Consider the following 16570-nt stretch of genomic DNA (forward strand, 5'->3'; position numbering starts at 1 on the left):
ATTGCCATCTATATATACACATATATATATATATATATATATACAGGTGCATCTCAAAAAATTAGAATATCGTGAAAAACTGAATTTGTTTTGTAATTTATTTCAAAAAGTGAAACTTTCATATATATTTTAGATTCATTAAATGTAAAGTAAGACATTTCAAAAGTTTTTTGTTTTAATTTTGATGATTAGAGCTTACAGCTCATGAAAGCCAAAATTTAGTATCTCAAAATATTAGAATATTTGCTAAGATCAATCAAAAAAAGAATTTGCAGAAAAGTTCAAGTTCTTTAAAGTATGGTCATTTATGCACTCAGTACTTTGTCAGGGCTCCTTTAGCACAAACTCCAGCATCAGTGAGGAAATGATCAGCCTGTGGTTCTTCTGAGGCTCTATTGAGCGTTCAGCTCGTCTGGATTGTTGGATCGACTGTTTCTCATCTTTCTCTTGAAAATATACCATAGATTCCATATGGGGTTCAGGTCAGGCATGTTAGCTGGCCAGTCAAGCACAGTAATATCATGGTCAGCAAACCACTTGGAAGTGGTTTTGGCAGTGTGGGCAGGTGCTAAAGTCCTGCTTGAAAAGCAAATCAGCATCTCCATAAAGCTTGTCAGCAGATGGAAGCATAAAGTGCTCTAAAATCTCCTAGTAGACGGCTGCATTGACTTTGGACTTGATAAAACACAGTGGACCAACACCAGCAGACGTCACGGCACCCCAAATCATCACTGACTGTGGAAACTTCACACAGGACTTCAAGCAACATGGATTCTGTGCCTCTCCTCTCTTCCTCCAGACTCTGGGACCTTGATTTCCAAATGAAATGCAAAATTAACTTTCATCTGAAAAGAGGACTTTGGACCACTGAGCAACAGTCCAGTTCTTTTTCTCCTTAGTCCAGGTAAGATGCTTCTGACATTGTTTCTGTTTCAGATGTGGCTTGGTAGCTCTTTTCCTGAAGACGTCTGAGCGTGGAGACTCTTGATGCACTGACTCCAGCTTCAGTCCACTCCTTGTGAAGCTCTCACAAGTGTTTGAATCAGCTTTGCTTGACAGTATTCTCAAGCTTGCGGTCATCTCTGTTGCTTGTGCACCTTTTCCTACCCAATTTTGTCCTTCCAGTCAACTTTACATTTAATATGCTTTGATACAGCACTCTGTAAACAGCCACAGCTTTCAGTAATGACCCTCTGTGACTTACCCTCTTTGTGGAGGACGTCAATGTTCATCTTCTGGATCATTGCCAAGTCAGCAGTCTTCCCCATTATTGTGGTTTCAAAGAACAAGAGATGCCCTGAATTTATACTGAGATGGTCGTTTAATGAAACTCAAATATAAATATTCAAATATAAGTATCTATATTGAGATACTGGATTTTGACTTTCATGAGCTGTAAGCGCTAATCATCAAAATTAAAACAAAAAAACTTTTGAAATGTAATTAATTAGACATGTTATTAATGTAAAATATATATGAAAGTTTCACTTTTTGAAATAAGTTACAAATAAATTAAGTTTTTCATGATATTCTAATTTTTTAGATGCACCTGTATATATATATTAATATATACACACACACACACATACGTACGTGTATGTGTGTGTGTGTGTGTGTGTGTGTTTAGGATAGCATATTAAACCATAAAATGTCTGCAAAGACATTTGTAAACACCTGTGTTTCAAATACAGGTTTCCACAAACAGAAAAGGTTTTATAAAGTGACAAACCTTACATTATTATAGGGGTCGTGATGGCGCAGTGGATAAGACACATGCCTTTGGTGTGAGAGACCCGGGTTCGAATCCACTGTGAGACACCAATGTGTCCCTGAGCAAGACACTTAACCCCTAGTTGCTCCAGAGGCGTGCGACCTCTGACATATATAGCAATTGTAAGTCGCTTTGGATAAAAGCGTCAGCTAAATGAATAAATGTAAATGTTATAGCTTTATTTATTTTTTTATTCTAAGAAAAGGGATGAGTCTAACGTATAAATAATTATTTTAATTTAAACCACACACATCATATCAAGTCTTACACATCTTACATTTTTAGATTTTTGGTTTGAACAAAAACAGCAGATGGCATTATTGAAAATATACTGGAGACCATGAAAGTTTTGTGCATATGATCACATGATCAAAAATCTGGCACTGGCTGGAAACCTTTTTAAAGAAAACGCTAGGGTTGAAAGAGATAAGAGGCACTTATTATTATTACAACTGTGTAGAATTTATAGAATATTTAAAAAAGGTCAATCACCTCTTGTCAACCCAAATAACAATTATGATATTACATTTCTAAACACCTTTAAAAGAGACTTGCATCTCATTGTCAGGTTAAGTAAACTCTTTAAGTGTCTTCAATGAGTATACAAGAAGAAAACACTCACAGAGCTTTTCTGCAGTTGATCACAGCTGGTATCAGTCTTCTTCTTCCCTCGTCTAATGTGTTGTATTTCATGGGGTCCAGCTCATCCAGCGGCTCCTCTGACATCTGAAGCATGTAGGAGATTGTTGAGCAGTGAGCAGCAGAGAGTTTCTTCTCTGAGTGTTTGTCTGATTTCACAAACTCCTGAATCTCTCTGAACAGAGTCTGATCTTTCACTTCCAGCAGACAGAGGAATAGATTGATGGATCTTTCAGTGGAGAGTCCATGTCCATCTTTGATCTTCTCTTTAATGTACTGTGTGGTTTCTCTGATGCTCTCTGAGCTGTTCTCTGTGTGTGTCAGTAGATCCTGTAAGAGTGTCTGATTGGCCTCCAGTGAGATGCCCAGCAGGAACCGCAGGAACAGATCCAGCTCTCCATTTTTACTTTGTAGAGCTGTGTCTATTGCTGCTTTAAACATATTATGCAGTGTGATAAACTTTAGTGCTTCCATTGTAGTACAAAGATGGTAGTGAATAACATGGAAAGCAGCGAGAAACTCTTGAATGCTTAGATGAATGAAGCTGTAGACTTTCCTCTGATGAATCACAGATTCTTCCTTAAAGATCTCAGTGCAAATTCCAGAATACACTGAGGCTTCAGTGACATCTATGCCGCTCTCAATCAGGTCCTCCTCATAGAACATCACATTGCCCTTCATCAGCTGTTTGAAAGCCACTTCAGCAAGTTTCACAATCACTTCTCTGTTGGACTGCTGGAGTTTCTCTGGATCTGTCTCTTCATACTTCTGGTTCCTCATGTTGATCTGAATCAGCAGGAAATGGATGTACATTTCAGTCAGAGTTTGAGGGATTTCTGCATTCAGATCTTCTTCCAGGAGCTTCTGAAGCACAGTGGATGAGATCCAGCAGAAGACGGGGATGTGGCACATGATGTGGAGGCTTCTTGCTTTTCTGATGTGTGAGATGATTCTGCTGGCTTGATGCTGGTCACTGATTCTCTTCCTCAAATATTCCTCCTTCTGAGGCTCATTGAATCCCTGAATTTCTGTCAGACGGTTGATGTATTTGGAGGGGATCTGATTGGCTGCTGCTGGTCTGGAGGTGATCCAGATGAGAGCAGAGGGAAGCAGCTCTCCTTTCATGAGGTTTGACATCAACACACCCACTGATGAAGTCTCAGTCACATCACAAACTTTCTGAGCATCTGAAAACATCAGTGTGATTCTGCTTTCATCCAGACCATCAAAGATGAACACAACTTTACACTCCTCATAAATCTTTGAGTCCAGATCTTGAAGTTCAGGATGAAAGTCCAGCAGAAGTCTGTGAAGACTGTACTGATGATCTCGGATCAAGTTCAGCTCTCGAAATGGAAGCACAAACATGAAATCTACATCCTGATTGGCTTTTCCCTCGGCCCAGTCCAGAATGAACTTCTGCACAGAGACGGTTTTTCCGATTCCAGCGATGCCTTTAGTAAGAACAGTCTTGATCTGGTCTTTCTCCTCACATCCTGGTTCAGGTGAGGCTTTAAAGATGTCATTGCAGTAGATTGGAGAGTCTTGTGAGTGTTGTGTTCTGGCTGTTTTCTCCATCTGTGAAACCTCATGTTCTTCATTCACTCCTTCACTCTCTCCCTCTATGATGTAGAGCTGTGTGTAGATCCTGTTCAGGAGGGTTTCATTCTCCTGCAGTTTCAGCCCCTCAAATAATCTCTCATACTTGTTCTTCATGCTGGTTTTGAGCTGCTCTTTGACCCTCTGTAGTTTATCATCAACTGGTTTCTTTAGGTCTCTTGTTTCATCCTGCTGGGCTTTTTGAGTGTAATATTGAACAGAATCAGCAGAACTGGATCTTCCCATAATTATGTATGTTTGTAGAACAGGATATGTTCTAGATCTCTTTCTGCACTGAGGACATTTATAGTTTTCTGATGGTCCGTACTGATCCCAGTATGTACTGATGCACTGTCTGCAGAAAATGTGTCCACAGAAGATTGAGACTGGGTCTCTCAGAACCTGCTCACAAACTCCACATCGAGACTGATTGTGGTGTAGATTATCCTTTCCACCACTGTAGAGACAAAGCACAGACATCATCGTACAACTTCAGAGAGTTAAATTTGTTCCTCTTCACAGATATAGAGTGGATGTAAAAAAAAGTCTACACACACATGTTAAAACTTAAAAAGGTTTTTGTGATGTAAAGATGAAACAAAAAGTTGTCAGAACTTTTGCACCATACAAATGTTTACAAGTTCATATAATCTTTGAATGGAATAGAAAACAAACATATTTGTCATATTAGGCACACACCAAGCATATATACTGTATGGTTTATCTTTGCTCTTCTAATCTTTAGATCTCAGGTATTTGACATAATGTTTGCCACTGAATAGAACACCATATAATAATATATAATAATATATAAATAAGGCACATATTTCCAATGAGCCTGGGTAGCTTTTTTTCTATAATCTTTTTTCTCAATATGATAATTTAGTTTCAGGTCTCAAGTACTGCTTTGTCTCACCTTGGGTCAAACCTTGCTGGCTCATCGCTGATGATAATTTGTGCACAGCTGTCACTCTTCTTAGACACCCAGTTTGGTTCTGAAGATTCTGCTCTCTTGACATCTTTCTCTTCTCTCCCCTTATCGTGATTCATTTTAGATATTGTACTGCCTCTTCAATGAGAAGGGGTTGTTTACAGCCTGCAAAATGGAATGAAAACTCATAATTTTGTTTAAGTTATCATGTTACATATATGCAAAATGGGTAATTCAATTTCTATAAAACTAAATCAGGTCTCCAGCTCAAATTTGTGATTTTAATAATATTTTGTATGATGAAAGAAATATAAAATTTAAAAAGAAAGCCAAAATATTGTATGTCATGGATGTATATTTACTGAGTAATCCACTATTTTTAGACAGCTTCAAACAAAATTTTTTCACCTGAGATTCTGAGCCAAATTACAGGTGGGAAAAAGTGACTATTGAAAGATGGCAGTACCATGTTATATTTACACAGAGATTGGCAGCTCTATTAGTAAAATCTGTTGACTTAAGCGAGCTTTGCTGCATTTTATGCCTGTGGTGACAGTTCGAAAATGGGAAAAAAGTACTTCTGTCAGGACCACTGTCGTCAAAGACTGACAATTAGCATACAATTTGTATTGGTGGTACGGTTCTGTTCTGAGCAAGAACTCCCTGCGCATCCATGCAGTCTAGCATGGATAAGAGCAGGGAGAGCAGCAATAACCCCCCCAGGGTAAACAGAACAGAACCAACATATATATTGCAGATATCATTAAAGTTCCACAATTAAATTAAATGTTTTAGTAATTAGACTGATTCAAGGAGAATCAGAAGACCGAAGGGTAGTAATCAGGTAATCAGAAGGGCAATTACCTATTGAGCAACGCGAAGCTGGTGATAAAACTGAAGGACCTTATATATGGGTGCTGTGATAGGTATCGTATTCATAGGTAGACGTGGCTCAGCTGAGAGTCAGCTGATGCGAGCTTGACTAACGTGACCTGCCAGAACTGACACTACACTTGATTTTCCAAGTCTTTTTCTCCAAAGATTGCATGCCTGTAAATCAGGAAGTGTTAAAAATATCTTAATACCCTTTTAGATTTTGGGTCTTAACAAACCTTCCTTTTGGCATCCTTATTTTTGAGTCTCTTATTCAGTTCCAAATATAGATTCAGGAGTAAATTGTTAAAATGAACAAATGTTTCTGTGGTTAAAAATGTGGGTCACGTTGCTTGCTTCTTTCAAGACTGATTGCATTGAACGTACCTGCCTGCCATAAATATTCTTTTTCCAAGAGGTTTGTATGCCTGTGACTCAAGAAGTATTTAAAAAATCTCAAGAGGATTTAAAATTCTGGTTCTTAATAAACTTTATATTAAATATTAATTGTATATATTAATTAATTTATTAATTTTCAAGGCCCTATGTGGTTCAGTCCTAGATCTTAATCCAGCTCCATATCCAGAGTGTTAATATATCACATTTTCAGTGATTGAAATCAAATGTTGGTCACTTTTTTATACAGCACATATTTATTATATCTTAGGGGAAATGTTTGAATAAATTATGCTGAAACCAGAAATATCATACCTGGGTGGTAAAAATACAGTTTTATATACAGTCAGGTCCATAAATATTGGGACATCGACACAATTCTAACATTTTTGGCTCTATACACCACCACAATGGATTTCAAATGAAACGAACAAGATGTGCTTTAACTGCAGACTGTCAGCTTTAATTTGAGGGTATTTACATCCAAATTAGGTGAACGGTGTAGGAATTACAACAGTTTGCATATGTGCCTCCCACTTGTTAAGGGACTAAAAGTAATGGGACAATTGGCTTCTCAGCTGTTCCATGGCCAGGTGTGTGTTATTCCCTCATTATCCCAATTACAATGAGCAGATAAAAGGTCCAGAGTTCATTTCAAGTGTGCTATTTGCATTTGGAATCTGTTGCTGTCAACTGTCAAGATGAGATCCAAAGAGCTGTCACTATCAGTGAAGCAAGCCATCATTAGGCTGAAAAAACAAAACAAGCCCATCAGAGAGATAGCAAAAACATTAGGCGTGGCCAAAACAACTGTTTGGAACATTCTTAAAAAGAAGGAACGCACCGGTGAGCTCAGCAACACCAAAAGACCCGGAAGACCACGGAAAACAACTGCGGTGGATGACCAAAGAATTCTTTCCCTGGTGAAGAAAACACCCTTCACAACAGTTGACCAGATCAAGAACACTCTCCAGGAGGTAGGTGTATGTGTGTCAAAGTCAACAATCAAGAGAAGACTTCACCAGAGTGAATACAGAGGGTTCACCACAAGATGTAAACCATTGGTGAGCCTCAAAAACAGGAAGGCCAGATTAGAGTTTGCCAAACGACATCTAAAAAAGCCTTCACAGTTCTGGAACAACATCCTATGGACAGATGAGACCAAGATCAACTTGTACCAGAGTGATGGAAGAGAAGAGTATGGAGAAGGAAAGGAACTGCTCATGATCCTAAGCATACCACCTCATCAGTGAAGCATGGTGGTGGTAGTGTCATGGAGTGGGCATGTATGGCTGCCAGTGGAACTGGTTCTCTTGTATTTATTGATGATGTGACTGCTGACAAAAGCAGCAGGATGAATTCTGAAGTGTTTCGGGCAATATTATCTGCTCATATTCAGCCAAATGCTTCAGAACTCACTGGACGGCGCTTCACAGTGCAGATGGACAATGACCCAAAGCATACCGCAAAAGCAACCAAAGAGTTTTTGAAGGGAAAGAAGTGGACTGTTATGCAATGGCCAAGTCAATCACCTGACTTGAATCCGATTGAGCATGCATTTCACTTGCTGAAGACAAAACTGAAGGGAAAATGCCCCAAGAACAAGCAGGAACTGAAGACGGTTGCAGTAGAGGCCTGGCAGAGCATCACCAGGGATGAAACCCAGCGTCTGGTGATGTCTATGTGTTCCAGACTTCAGGCTGTAATTGACTGCAAAGGATTTGCAACAAAGTATTAAAAAGTGAAAGTTTGATTTATGATTATTATTCTGTCCCATTACTTTTGGTCCCTTAACAAGTGGGAGGCACATATGCAAACTGTTGTAATTCCTACACCGTTCACCTGATTTGGATGTAAATACCCTCAAATTAAAGCTGACAGTCTGCAGTTAAAGTCGTGGCCTAATGGTTAGAGAGTCGGACTCGTAATCCAAAGGTTGTGGGTTCGAGTCCCAGGCCGGCAGGGATTGTAGGTGGGGGGAGTGAATGTCCAGCGCTCTCTCCACCCTCAATACCACGACTGAGGTGCCCTTGAGCAAGACACCGAACCCCCAACTGCTCCCCGGGCGCTGCACCATAAATGGCTGCCCACTGCTCCGGGTGTGTGTTCACGGTGTGTGTGTGTTCACTGCTGTGTGTGTGCACTTTGGATGGGATAAATGCAGAGCACGAATTCCGAGTATGGGTCACCATACTTGGCAGTATGTCACTTCACTTTCTTAAAGCACATCTTGTTCGTTTCATTTGAAATCCATTGTGGTGGTGTATAGAGCCAAAAATGTTAGAATTGTGTCAATGTCCCAATATTTATGGACCTGACTGTATATGCAGTAAAAATGTATTTAATTTTAAAAAATTCTGCATGCCTTCAACTCAAGAAGTTAAAGACTTAAAGATAAATTAAATATGTCCTAATATGATTTTAGATTCTGGTTTCAAAGAAACCTTTCCTTTGGAATCTTAATTTTGAATGCCCTGTATAGTTCAGTCCCAGAGATATCAGGATCTCAGTCCAGATCCATGTCTAAATTTCAATGTTCAAAAAACAGTTTTCAATGGTCAAAAACAAAATGTGATTTTAATGTTTATCCAGTCATGACTGTTCACACAGCAAATATGCAAATAATAACAGTAAGCCAGGGTTTAGGAATGTACAGTGTGACACATCAGATTACGAATATCCAAGATTGACTGTTAACTCGAGGTAAAGTATGAACAGTGTAAAACATAAAATAAGATTACCCAGGATCTCATTTACTCAGGGTTTATAATTATCTAACATTAATTATTTCAAGTGTGAATTCTTTTTATTGAGATGACTGAGAGCAAGATAATGTGCCTCAACTTGACCATATCAGTGCAATTTTAGGACTCAGACAGATATGTCTGTGCATATTGTTTTGGAAACAAGATACAATTCTAAATTCAAAATTATTAATACTTCAGACATTGTTCTTTAAATAAAATAAGTATCAGCTGTATACTGTAACATGTCTGGTTTTCTGTTTTCCCCTGTGACCTAGTTTTCCCCATTCAGTTTAATTAGTTATTCAGTTCACCTGTGTTTGCAATTATCTCATTAGTCTCCTATGTTTGGTCCATCCTTTATAAGTCTTCAGTTCTCCCTGTGTATTCGTCCGTTCTCGTCTATGTAAGCTTGATTTATTGTCTACCTTTTGATATTCTGATTAAAATACCTTTTGTTTGTATCACCGTCGTCTGCCTGCAGTTGTGCCTCATCAGCCCGTGACATATACAAAGTGACCAACATTTGGGTTTCGACTAGAGGTGGATGACAGAGGATTTTACCGATAAGTAGGTTAGACCACACTGGCTGATACCGATTAATCAACCGATAATTTTTAAAATGGATACTGAATGAAAAGTAAAATAGTGTTCTACTATTAAAAAAACTGTACTAATTAATTAATAAGTAATTAATAAAAATATTAAAATAAAATATTCATTATATATTGACCATTACAGTTAGTCCATTAACTAACTAATGCTAACAGAAGCAACATCAACATTTTAAAATGTGTTAGTAGGTGTTGAAATTAAGACACTAACCAGATGCCCATCTTTAAACATCTCCACAAAGGCCTGCTCTCACACTAACTGCTTGTATTGTAACACTTCATGATTATCTAATCAAAATAACAAAATATATTAGTCACACACCATGCAGAGTGAAGCACCATGTCTAGACACGCAGGTATCAGCTATCACACACTGGACACATCGCATTAAATTCAAGCGCCAGTCTAAAACAGTTGGCAATAACTGATAGTTCCTATTGGTGCCGATTAACTGCCAAAACCGATGAATCGTCGACCTTTGACAGAAGGAAAGAAGTTTTGACAGAAGGAAAGAACATTATTTGTTCTTCAGACATTCCTCTTTAAAAGAAAAAGTATCATCTGTATACAAAGTGACCCACATTTGTTTTTTGAACACTGAAAATGTGTACAATTTAAAATTTTACTCTTTTAATCTATGTTTACATCCCAATACCTCTGGAACTGAACCATATAGGGCATTAAAAATGAAGATGCCAAAAGGAAATTTTGTCTAGAACCCAAATCTAAAAGGGCATTATGATATCTTAAGACAGAGTTACAAACATTGAGACTTTAGGAAAAAAAAAACTTGAAAAGTGCTTTTTCCCATATTTGAGTAGTCACCATTGAAAGTGAAAGTGACGTGACATGTGGCCAAGTAGTGACCCATACTCGGAATTTGTGCTCTGCATTTAACCCATCCTAAGTGCACACACACAGCAAAATTATTTGAAAATTGGTTAATAATGCAACAAAGATTTCTAAATTCAACATATATTACTAATAGATCTTCCAATCTTTGTGAAAAAAACTATGATGCTGCCCTCTTTCTGAAGTAATTTTTTCCCCCCCTGTAGTTTGTTTCCAAATCTCAGGTGAAAGTTGCACCCCTCCCACTTGACAAAATAGTGGATAACTTAGTAAATATATATCCATGACATTAAATATTTTTGCTTTCATCACTATACGTGTTTATTTATTTATTAACAAAATCCAAAATTTGAGGTGGGGAAGTTTCTGAAATCTGGTTGATTTGACACAAAATGTTTTCCATCTTTTGGACAGATTGTGTTTAAATATATACACACAGCCCTCAGATACACTCGACACAGATGTCTCATAGATTCTCATAGATTTTCATAGAGTGCCTTGCGAAAGTATTCATACCCCTTATATTTTTTTATTATGTTGCTGCCTTATATTAAACTGCTTTAAATTACTTTTTTTCAACATCAATCTACACTCCATATACTATAATTGGCAAAGCAAAAAAACAACAACAGGTTTTTAACATCTTTGCAAATTTATAAAAAATAAAAAACTTAAATGATTCCATTGCATACGTATTAATGCTTGTAGATGTTACTACAGTTCGAGTGAAGTTAACCTGTAGCAAATTCAATAAAATGGGTATGATTTGGAAAGGCACGCACGTCTTAATAAAAGGTCTAACAGCTGAAAATGCATATTAGAGCAAAAACCAAGCCCTGAGTTGAAAAAAAAAAAAAAAACTGCCTGTAGAGCTCAGCAACGGGATTGCATCAAGCCACACATTTGGGGAAGAGTTCAGAAAAAATTCTGCTGCATTGAAGGTTCACAGAAGCATGTAGTCTCTGTTACCCTTAATGGAAGAAGCTTGAAACAACCAGGACTCCCGCCAGAGCTGGCCTCCTAGCCAAACTGAGCAATTGATGGAGAAGGGCTTTGGTTGACCAAGTGGTGACCAAGAACCTGATGGTCACGCTAGTTGAGCTGATTGAGTAAAATGCGCTAGTCGTGCGTAGAATTTATACCCGTTGCACCATCTCGGCGTAGTTCTATGTCTGAGGCTAAATCGTACTCGGTTACTAACGTAACCTCGGTTCCCTTAGATACGGGAACGAGTACTGCGTCGCTAGACGCTATGGGGAAAAACTCCTTTTTCTCCGAGGACTGAAGACTTTTTCAATCTCGCAGTGTGACTGCACGGCCATTGGTTCGTGCAGTAATAAAAAACGAACCAATGGCTCGTCAGTGGTACTGCACGAGCCTATGGCGGCAAAGCCCGCCAGAGCTCGCCAGAAGGGGCGGGGTCATCTGGCTATATAAGCGGGCGCTTCGCCATAGGAAAACAAGCCAATTCGACTGAAGCGACGACCTGAGTCGTGCAGCTGCATGGCATGGCATAGTACGCAGTACTCGTTCCCGTATCTAAGGGAACCGAGGTTACGTTAGTAACCGAGTACGTTCCCTGTCGATACTACACTCGTACTGCGTCGCTAGACGCTATGGGGAACAAATACAATCCCGCCATGCCATGAACAGAAACGACAACCATAAAACTGGCCCTGAGCAGTAAGGCTCAGAGGGACCAATTATGAGCAGGAAGCATCCTGCAGGAGGCATGAGGACCGAACTCTTCAGAGGTCTGTCCAGCCTAGAAATCGTTTCAACGGTCATAAGTACAGCCTTAGCACCAGGAATGGGGCCAAGAGCGTTCTTGGAGAATCAGGCAATGCCTGAGGGGACCGCTTTAAGACAGGTGTGTGCCTTCTAAGCAGAGAGAATCCTAGCCTGTAAGGCCGGAACATCCAAGCTATAGAACCTGGCAAATGTGGACGCGAGGCCCAGCCGGCCGCCGCACAAATGTCTGCCATAGACACACCACTAGACCACGCCCAAGAAGAGGCCACGCCTCTCGTGGAATGAGCTCTCACTCCAATGGGGCTCTGGAGGCCCAGGGAGGAGTATGCTAGTGCGATAGCATCAACTAACCATCGAGATATTCTGTGCTTTGTGACCGGAGACCGCTTGGTGCGGCCGCCAAAGCAGACAAAGAGTTGTTCCGTCTGCCTAAATGGCGTGGAACGCTCGATGTACATTCTCAATGCCCTGACCGGGCAGAGAAGGTTGAGCTCTTGGTCCTCCTCAGAAGAGGGGAGCGCAGAGAGCGTAATAACCTGGGCTCTAAACGGAGTGTAGAGCGCCTTAGGGACATAGCCGTGTTTTGGTTTTAGGACGACCTTAGAGTCGTTAGGCCCAAACTCAAGACAGGCAGGGTTTACAGAGAGAGCCTGCAAGTCACCTACTCGCTTTACCGATGCTAGCGCTAGTAGCAGAGCGGTTTTGAGCTACAGTGTTTTTAAGCTTGCAGATTGTAGTGGCTCAAAAGGAGGGCCCTTAAGGGCTCTCAGGACCGTGGGCAGGTCCCATGCAGGGACTGTGAGGGGTCGGGGCGGATTGAGCCTCCGGGATCCCCTCAGAAAACGGACAACCAGGTTGTTCCGGCCCACCGACTCTCCGGCTATAGGAGCGTGAGAAGCTGCTATAGCTGCCACGTAGACTTTGAGCGTGGAAGGGGCGCGGCCCTTATCCAACAGCTCCTGTAGATATGACAATATCCCTGATATGTCACATGTTGTCGGGTCTTCACCGCGGGCTTGACACCAGGCGGAGAAAACCGACCATTTAGAGGCGTAGAGGCGTCTCGTGGACGGGGCTGTAGCCTGTTCAATGGTGTTCAGGACATTCTCGGGGAGATCTACTGAGTCCCATCGAGTGCCCATAGATGCAGGTCCCACAGCTCGGGCTGGGGGTGCCAGATCGTTTTGTTGTTTTGTTGGAATAGGCCACGGAGCCGCTATTAGCAGCTGTGATAACTCCGGGATCCAAAGCTGGTTCTTCCAGAGTGGGGCCACTAGAAGCACTTTGTGCTTGCATTCCCTGATCCGCCTGATTACCTGAGGAATCAGAGCGATCGGGGGAAAAGCGTAAAGAAGGAGGTTGGGCCATTCGTGGGCCAACGCGTCCTCGCTCTTCGAAAAATAAATCTGGCAGTGAGAGTTGTCTTTGGAGGCGAAGAGGTCGACCTCTGCCCTGCCAAAGATTCCCCAGATTTCTTGAACCGTCTGTGGGTGGAGCATCCATTCCTCTGAGGGGACATTGTTCCGAGAGAGCATGTCTGCTCCTTGGTTCAGAATGCCGGGCACATGAGCTGCTCTCAGTGAACGCAGGTTGAGATGTGGCCATAGTAAGAGGCGCTCTGCCATCTCGAAAAGGCGTTTCGAGGTGAGCCCACCTGGCGATTTATGTACGACACCACCGTCATGCTGTCCGAGCGGACTAGCACGTGGTGACCTTTCAGGACTGGCAGGAAGAACTGAAGAGCTCGACATACTGCTTCCATTTCGAGGCAGTTGATGTGCATTTGTCCTTCTGCGTTCGTCCAGGAGCCGAAGGTCGGTTTGCCGTTGCACAGAGCTCCCCAACCTGTGTTGGAAGCATCTGTTGTAACAACCTTCCTTCTGTAAACCAAACCCATTGTCACGCCTTGTTCGAACCATCGTAGGTTCCTCCAGGGGGCCAGGGCTGACACGCAGGCCCGGTTCACCCTGACACGAATGCGTCCATGACGCCATGCATGAGGCGGAATTAGAGGTTTCAGCCAGTACTGAAGGGGTCTCATCTTGAGAAGGCCCAACCGAAGAACTGGCGATGCGGAGGCCATGAGGCCCAGCATTCTTTGAAACGATTTGAGTGGGTAGGAGGCTCCAATCTTGAAGGAAGCCGCGAGCTGCCGTATGGCCAGAACGCGATCTGACGCGACTTTCTCCGTCATGCAGGCGGAGTCGAAAACTGTCCCCAGGAATGACGTTCGTTGGCTGGGGGAAGGGGAGCTCTTGGCTAAATTGATCCTGAGTCCCAAGTTCTCCAAGTGCCTGAGGAGGAGGGACCTGTGTGCTACCAGCTCTGCCTCTGACTGTGCCAGAATGAACCAGTCGTCGAGGTAATTCAGGACACGGATTCCCATATGTCTCAGAGGGGAGAGAGCCGTGTCTATGCACTTCGTAAAAGTGCGGGAGCTAGAGCCAGCCCGAAGGGCAGGACCGCGTATTGATAAGCCACACCCTCGAAGGCGAATCTCAAGAATCGTCTGTGATGGGGGGCTATCTGGATGTGAAAATAAGCGTCTTTCAGATCCAGCGAAAAGAACCAGTCCTCTGGGCGAATTTGCGAGAGGATCTGCTTCACTGTAGTCATTCTGAATGGCCGTCTCATGAGGGCGCATTTCAGACGTCTGAGATCGAGGATGGGCCGGAGGCCGCCATCCTTCTTGGGGACGAGGAAATAACGGCTGTAGAAGCCTGACTTGCTCTGAGCTGGGGGAACTATTTCTATAGCTCCTTTTGCCAGCATTTTCTGCACCTCGGCTCGCAGAACGTGAGCGTTGCTGCTCCGCACTAAGGTGGGGACCCTGCCGCTGTACCGCGGGGGTCTTCGAGCGAATTGAAGTGTATAACCTCTTTCTATAATCCCCAGAACCTACTGTGACACTCCGGGGATGGCCCGCCAGGCCTTGGCCCGTGTGGAAAGGGGTTGGTTTAGCTCGGGTGGTGAGTCGCCTCGCGGGAACTCGACGCACTTGGTATTTGGAAGAGGAAATTTGCTCTCTTTTTGAAAATGTTTCAGCTAGAAAAAATAACTAGAGAGAAGCATTGTATTATATTCATTATATTTTACTTAATCTGCTGCCTTCATTTTTAATGTTTGTTTGAAGAAATCTGTCATGGGAAAGTGCAAGGAGACTTCAGATATAAAAATGCCGACTTGTTAGAAAATGTTTATTGAATGAAATCATGGCATGGTGGCTTCACTTGTTATGATGTCTTGATCAGTTCAGTTTTATATTAGTAGTTGTAGCCATTGTCATCTCAGCCATCACTGCGGGAGAATGTGTCAGCGTGGATGCGCATCGTCTATGCCGGGCGTAGTTGCGCCTGATCGTAGTTGGTGCAACAGGTGTAAATATTTAGCGTAAAGCTGTACGTTGCAAGGCCCAGTGTAGGGCTTACACCCAGCTTTTTTACATCTAGCTGGTGCAACCGGCCACATAAGAGTAAAGTGTCTGTACTCTTCGTCACATTGTGAGAGCAGAATAAAACTAACAAGATTTTTTTTTTTTTTTACATACAGTGTCGGTCCTTCCTATACACAAAGTATGCAAGTTGCATAGGGCTGCCAAACCACCGGAGCCCCCTTGCTCTAAAAAAATTATTTAATGTCTAGGGCTGTGCTATTAATAGAATTTAGTTTTGTTTTTGATTTTAGCTTCCAACGCTATGCCACATTCAGTTCCGTTCCTTTAAAGCAGAGCATTGTCGCCCTTCCCACATAATGTTCAAATCTGTCCAATCATGTAACGTGACTGTTGTAACGTAAAGTCTCCTGCCAGACATGCACGTTACTAAAAAAAATTTAAAAAAAGAGTTAAAAGTGCATTGAGCTGTGAAAGAGACACTGTTCGTCAGACGGCTTTCTGTGCGTACGATCTAAGACGCAGCATAAAATGGACATGTATAGGCTACTTCGGGTTTTGCGTGTGTGCTTAAATGGACAAATTGCCTACACACAAACATATGTCAAAATATCTGTTTTAGCAAGTTTCCACTTAAACGTGTGTACACCTGAAGTGCACACACACTAAAAAGCCTGTCAAATTGAGCCTGATTACTAGACTAAGCTATCTTTCGCATCTGATTTGATTAATACTGTCAAAAACACACAGTGTTTATCTATAAACACAGCTGGTTATGTTTAAAGTGAAAGTAAACAATTGAGAGAAAAACGGATGCATGCCTATATATTAGATGCTTCAGGTCTTAAAGTGACAGACTAACAGCACTAAACATGCTTACGCTTGTCATTTCACTCCAAAATTAAAATGTCTGTCATTATTTACTCGCTCTCATGTTGTGAGTATTCTCACATTCATTTCTTTCTTGTGCTGAACACAGAAGAAGATATTTTAAAAGATGCAGGCTAT

At 41.6% G+C, this 16570-nt stretch overlaps 1 protein-coding gene across 1 annotated transcript in view; it reads right to left on the reverse strand.

Moving 5' to 3' along the window:
- Positions 1–16570, reverse strand: part of LOC306874153 (NACHT, LRR and PYD domains-containing protein 3-like) — a 28180-nt gene that overhangs the window by 10809 nt on the left and 801 nt on the right. The window contains exons 2-3 of the mRNA XM_079423970.1: positions 4926–5105; positions 2394–4466 (exon numbers count right to left, since the gene is read on the reverse strand). Coding sequence (XP_079280096.1) covers positions 2394–4466; positions 4926–5059 — 2207 coding nt within the window. The 5' untranslated portion in view covers positions 5060–5105. The remainder of the gene's footprint in view (positions 1–2393; positions 4467–4925; positions 5106–16570) is intronic.

The sequence above is a fragment of the Barbus barbus genome (genome assembly GCF_936440315.1).
Source record: "Barbus barbus genome assembly, chromosome: 8".
Lineage (NCBI taxonomy): Eukaryota > Metazoa > Chordata > Actinopteri > Cypriniformes > Cyprinidae > Barbus > Barbus barbus.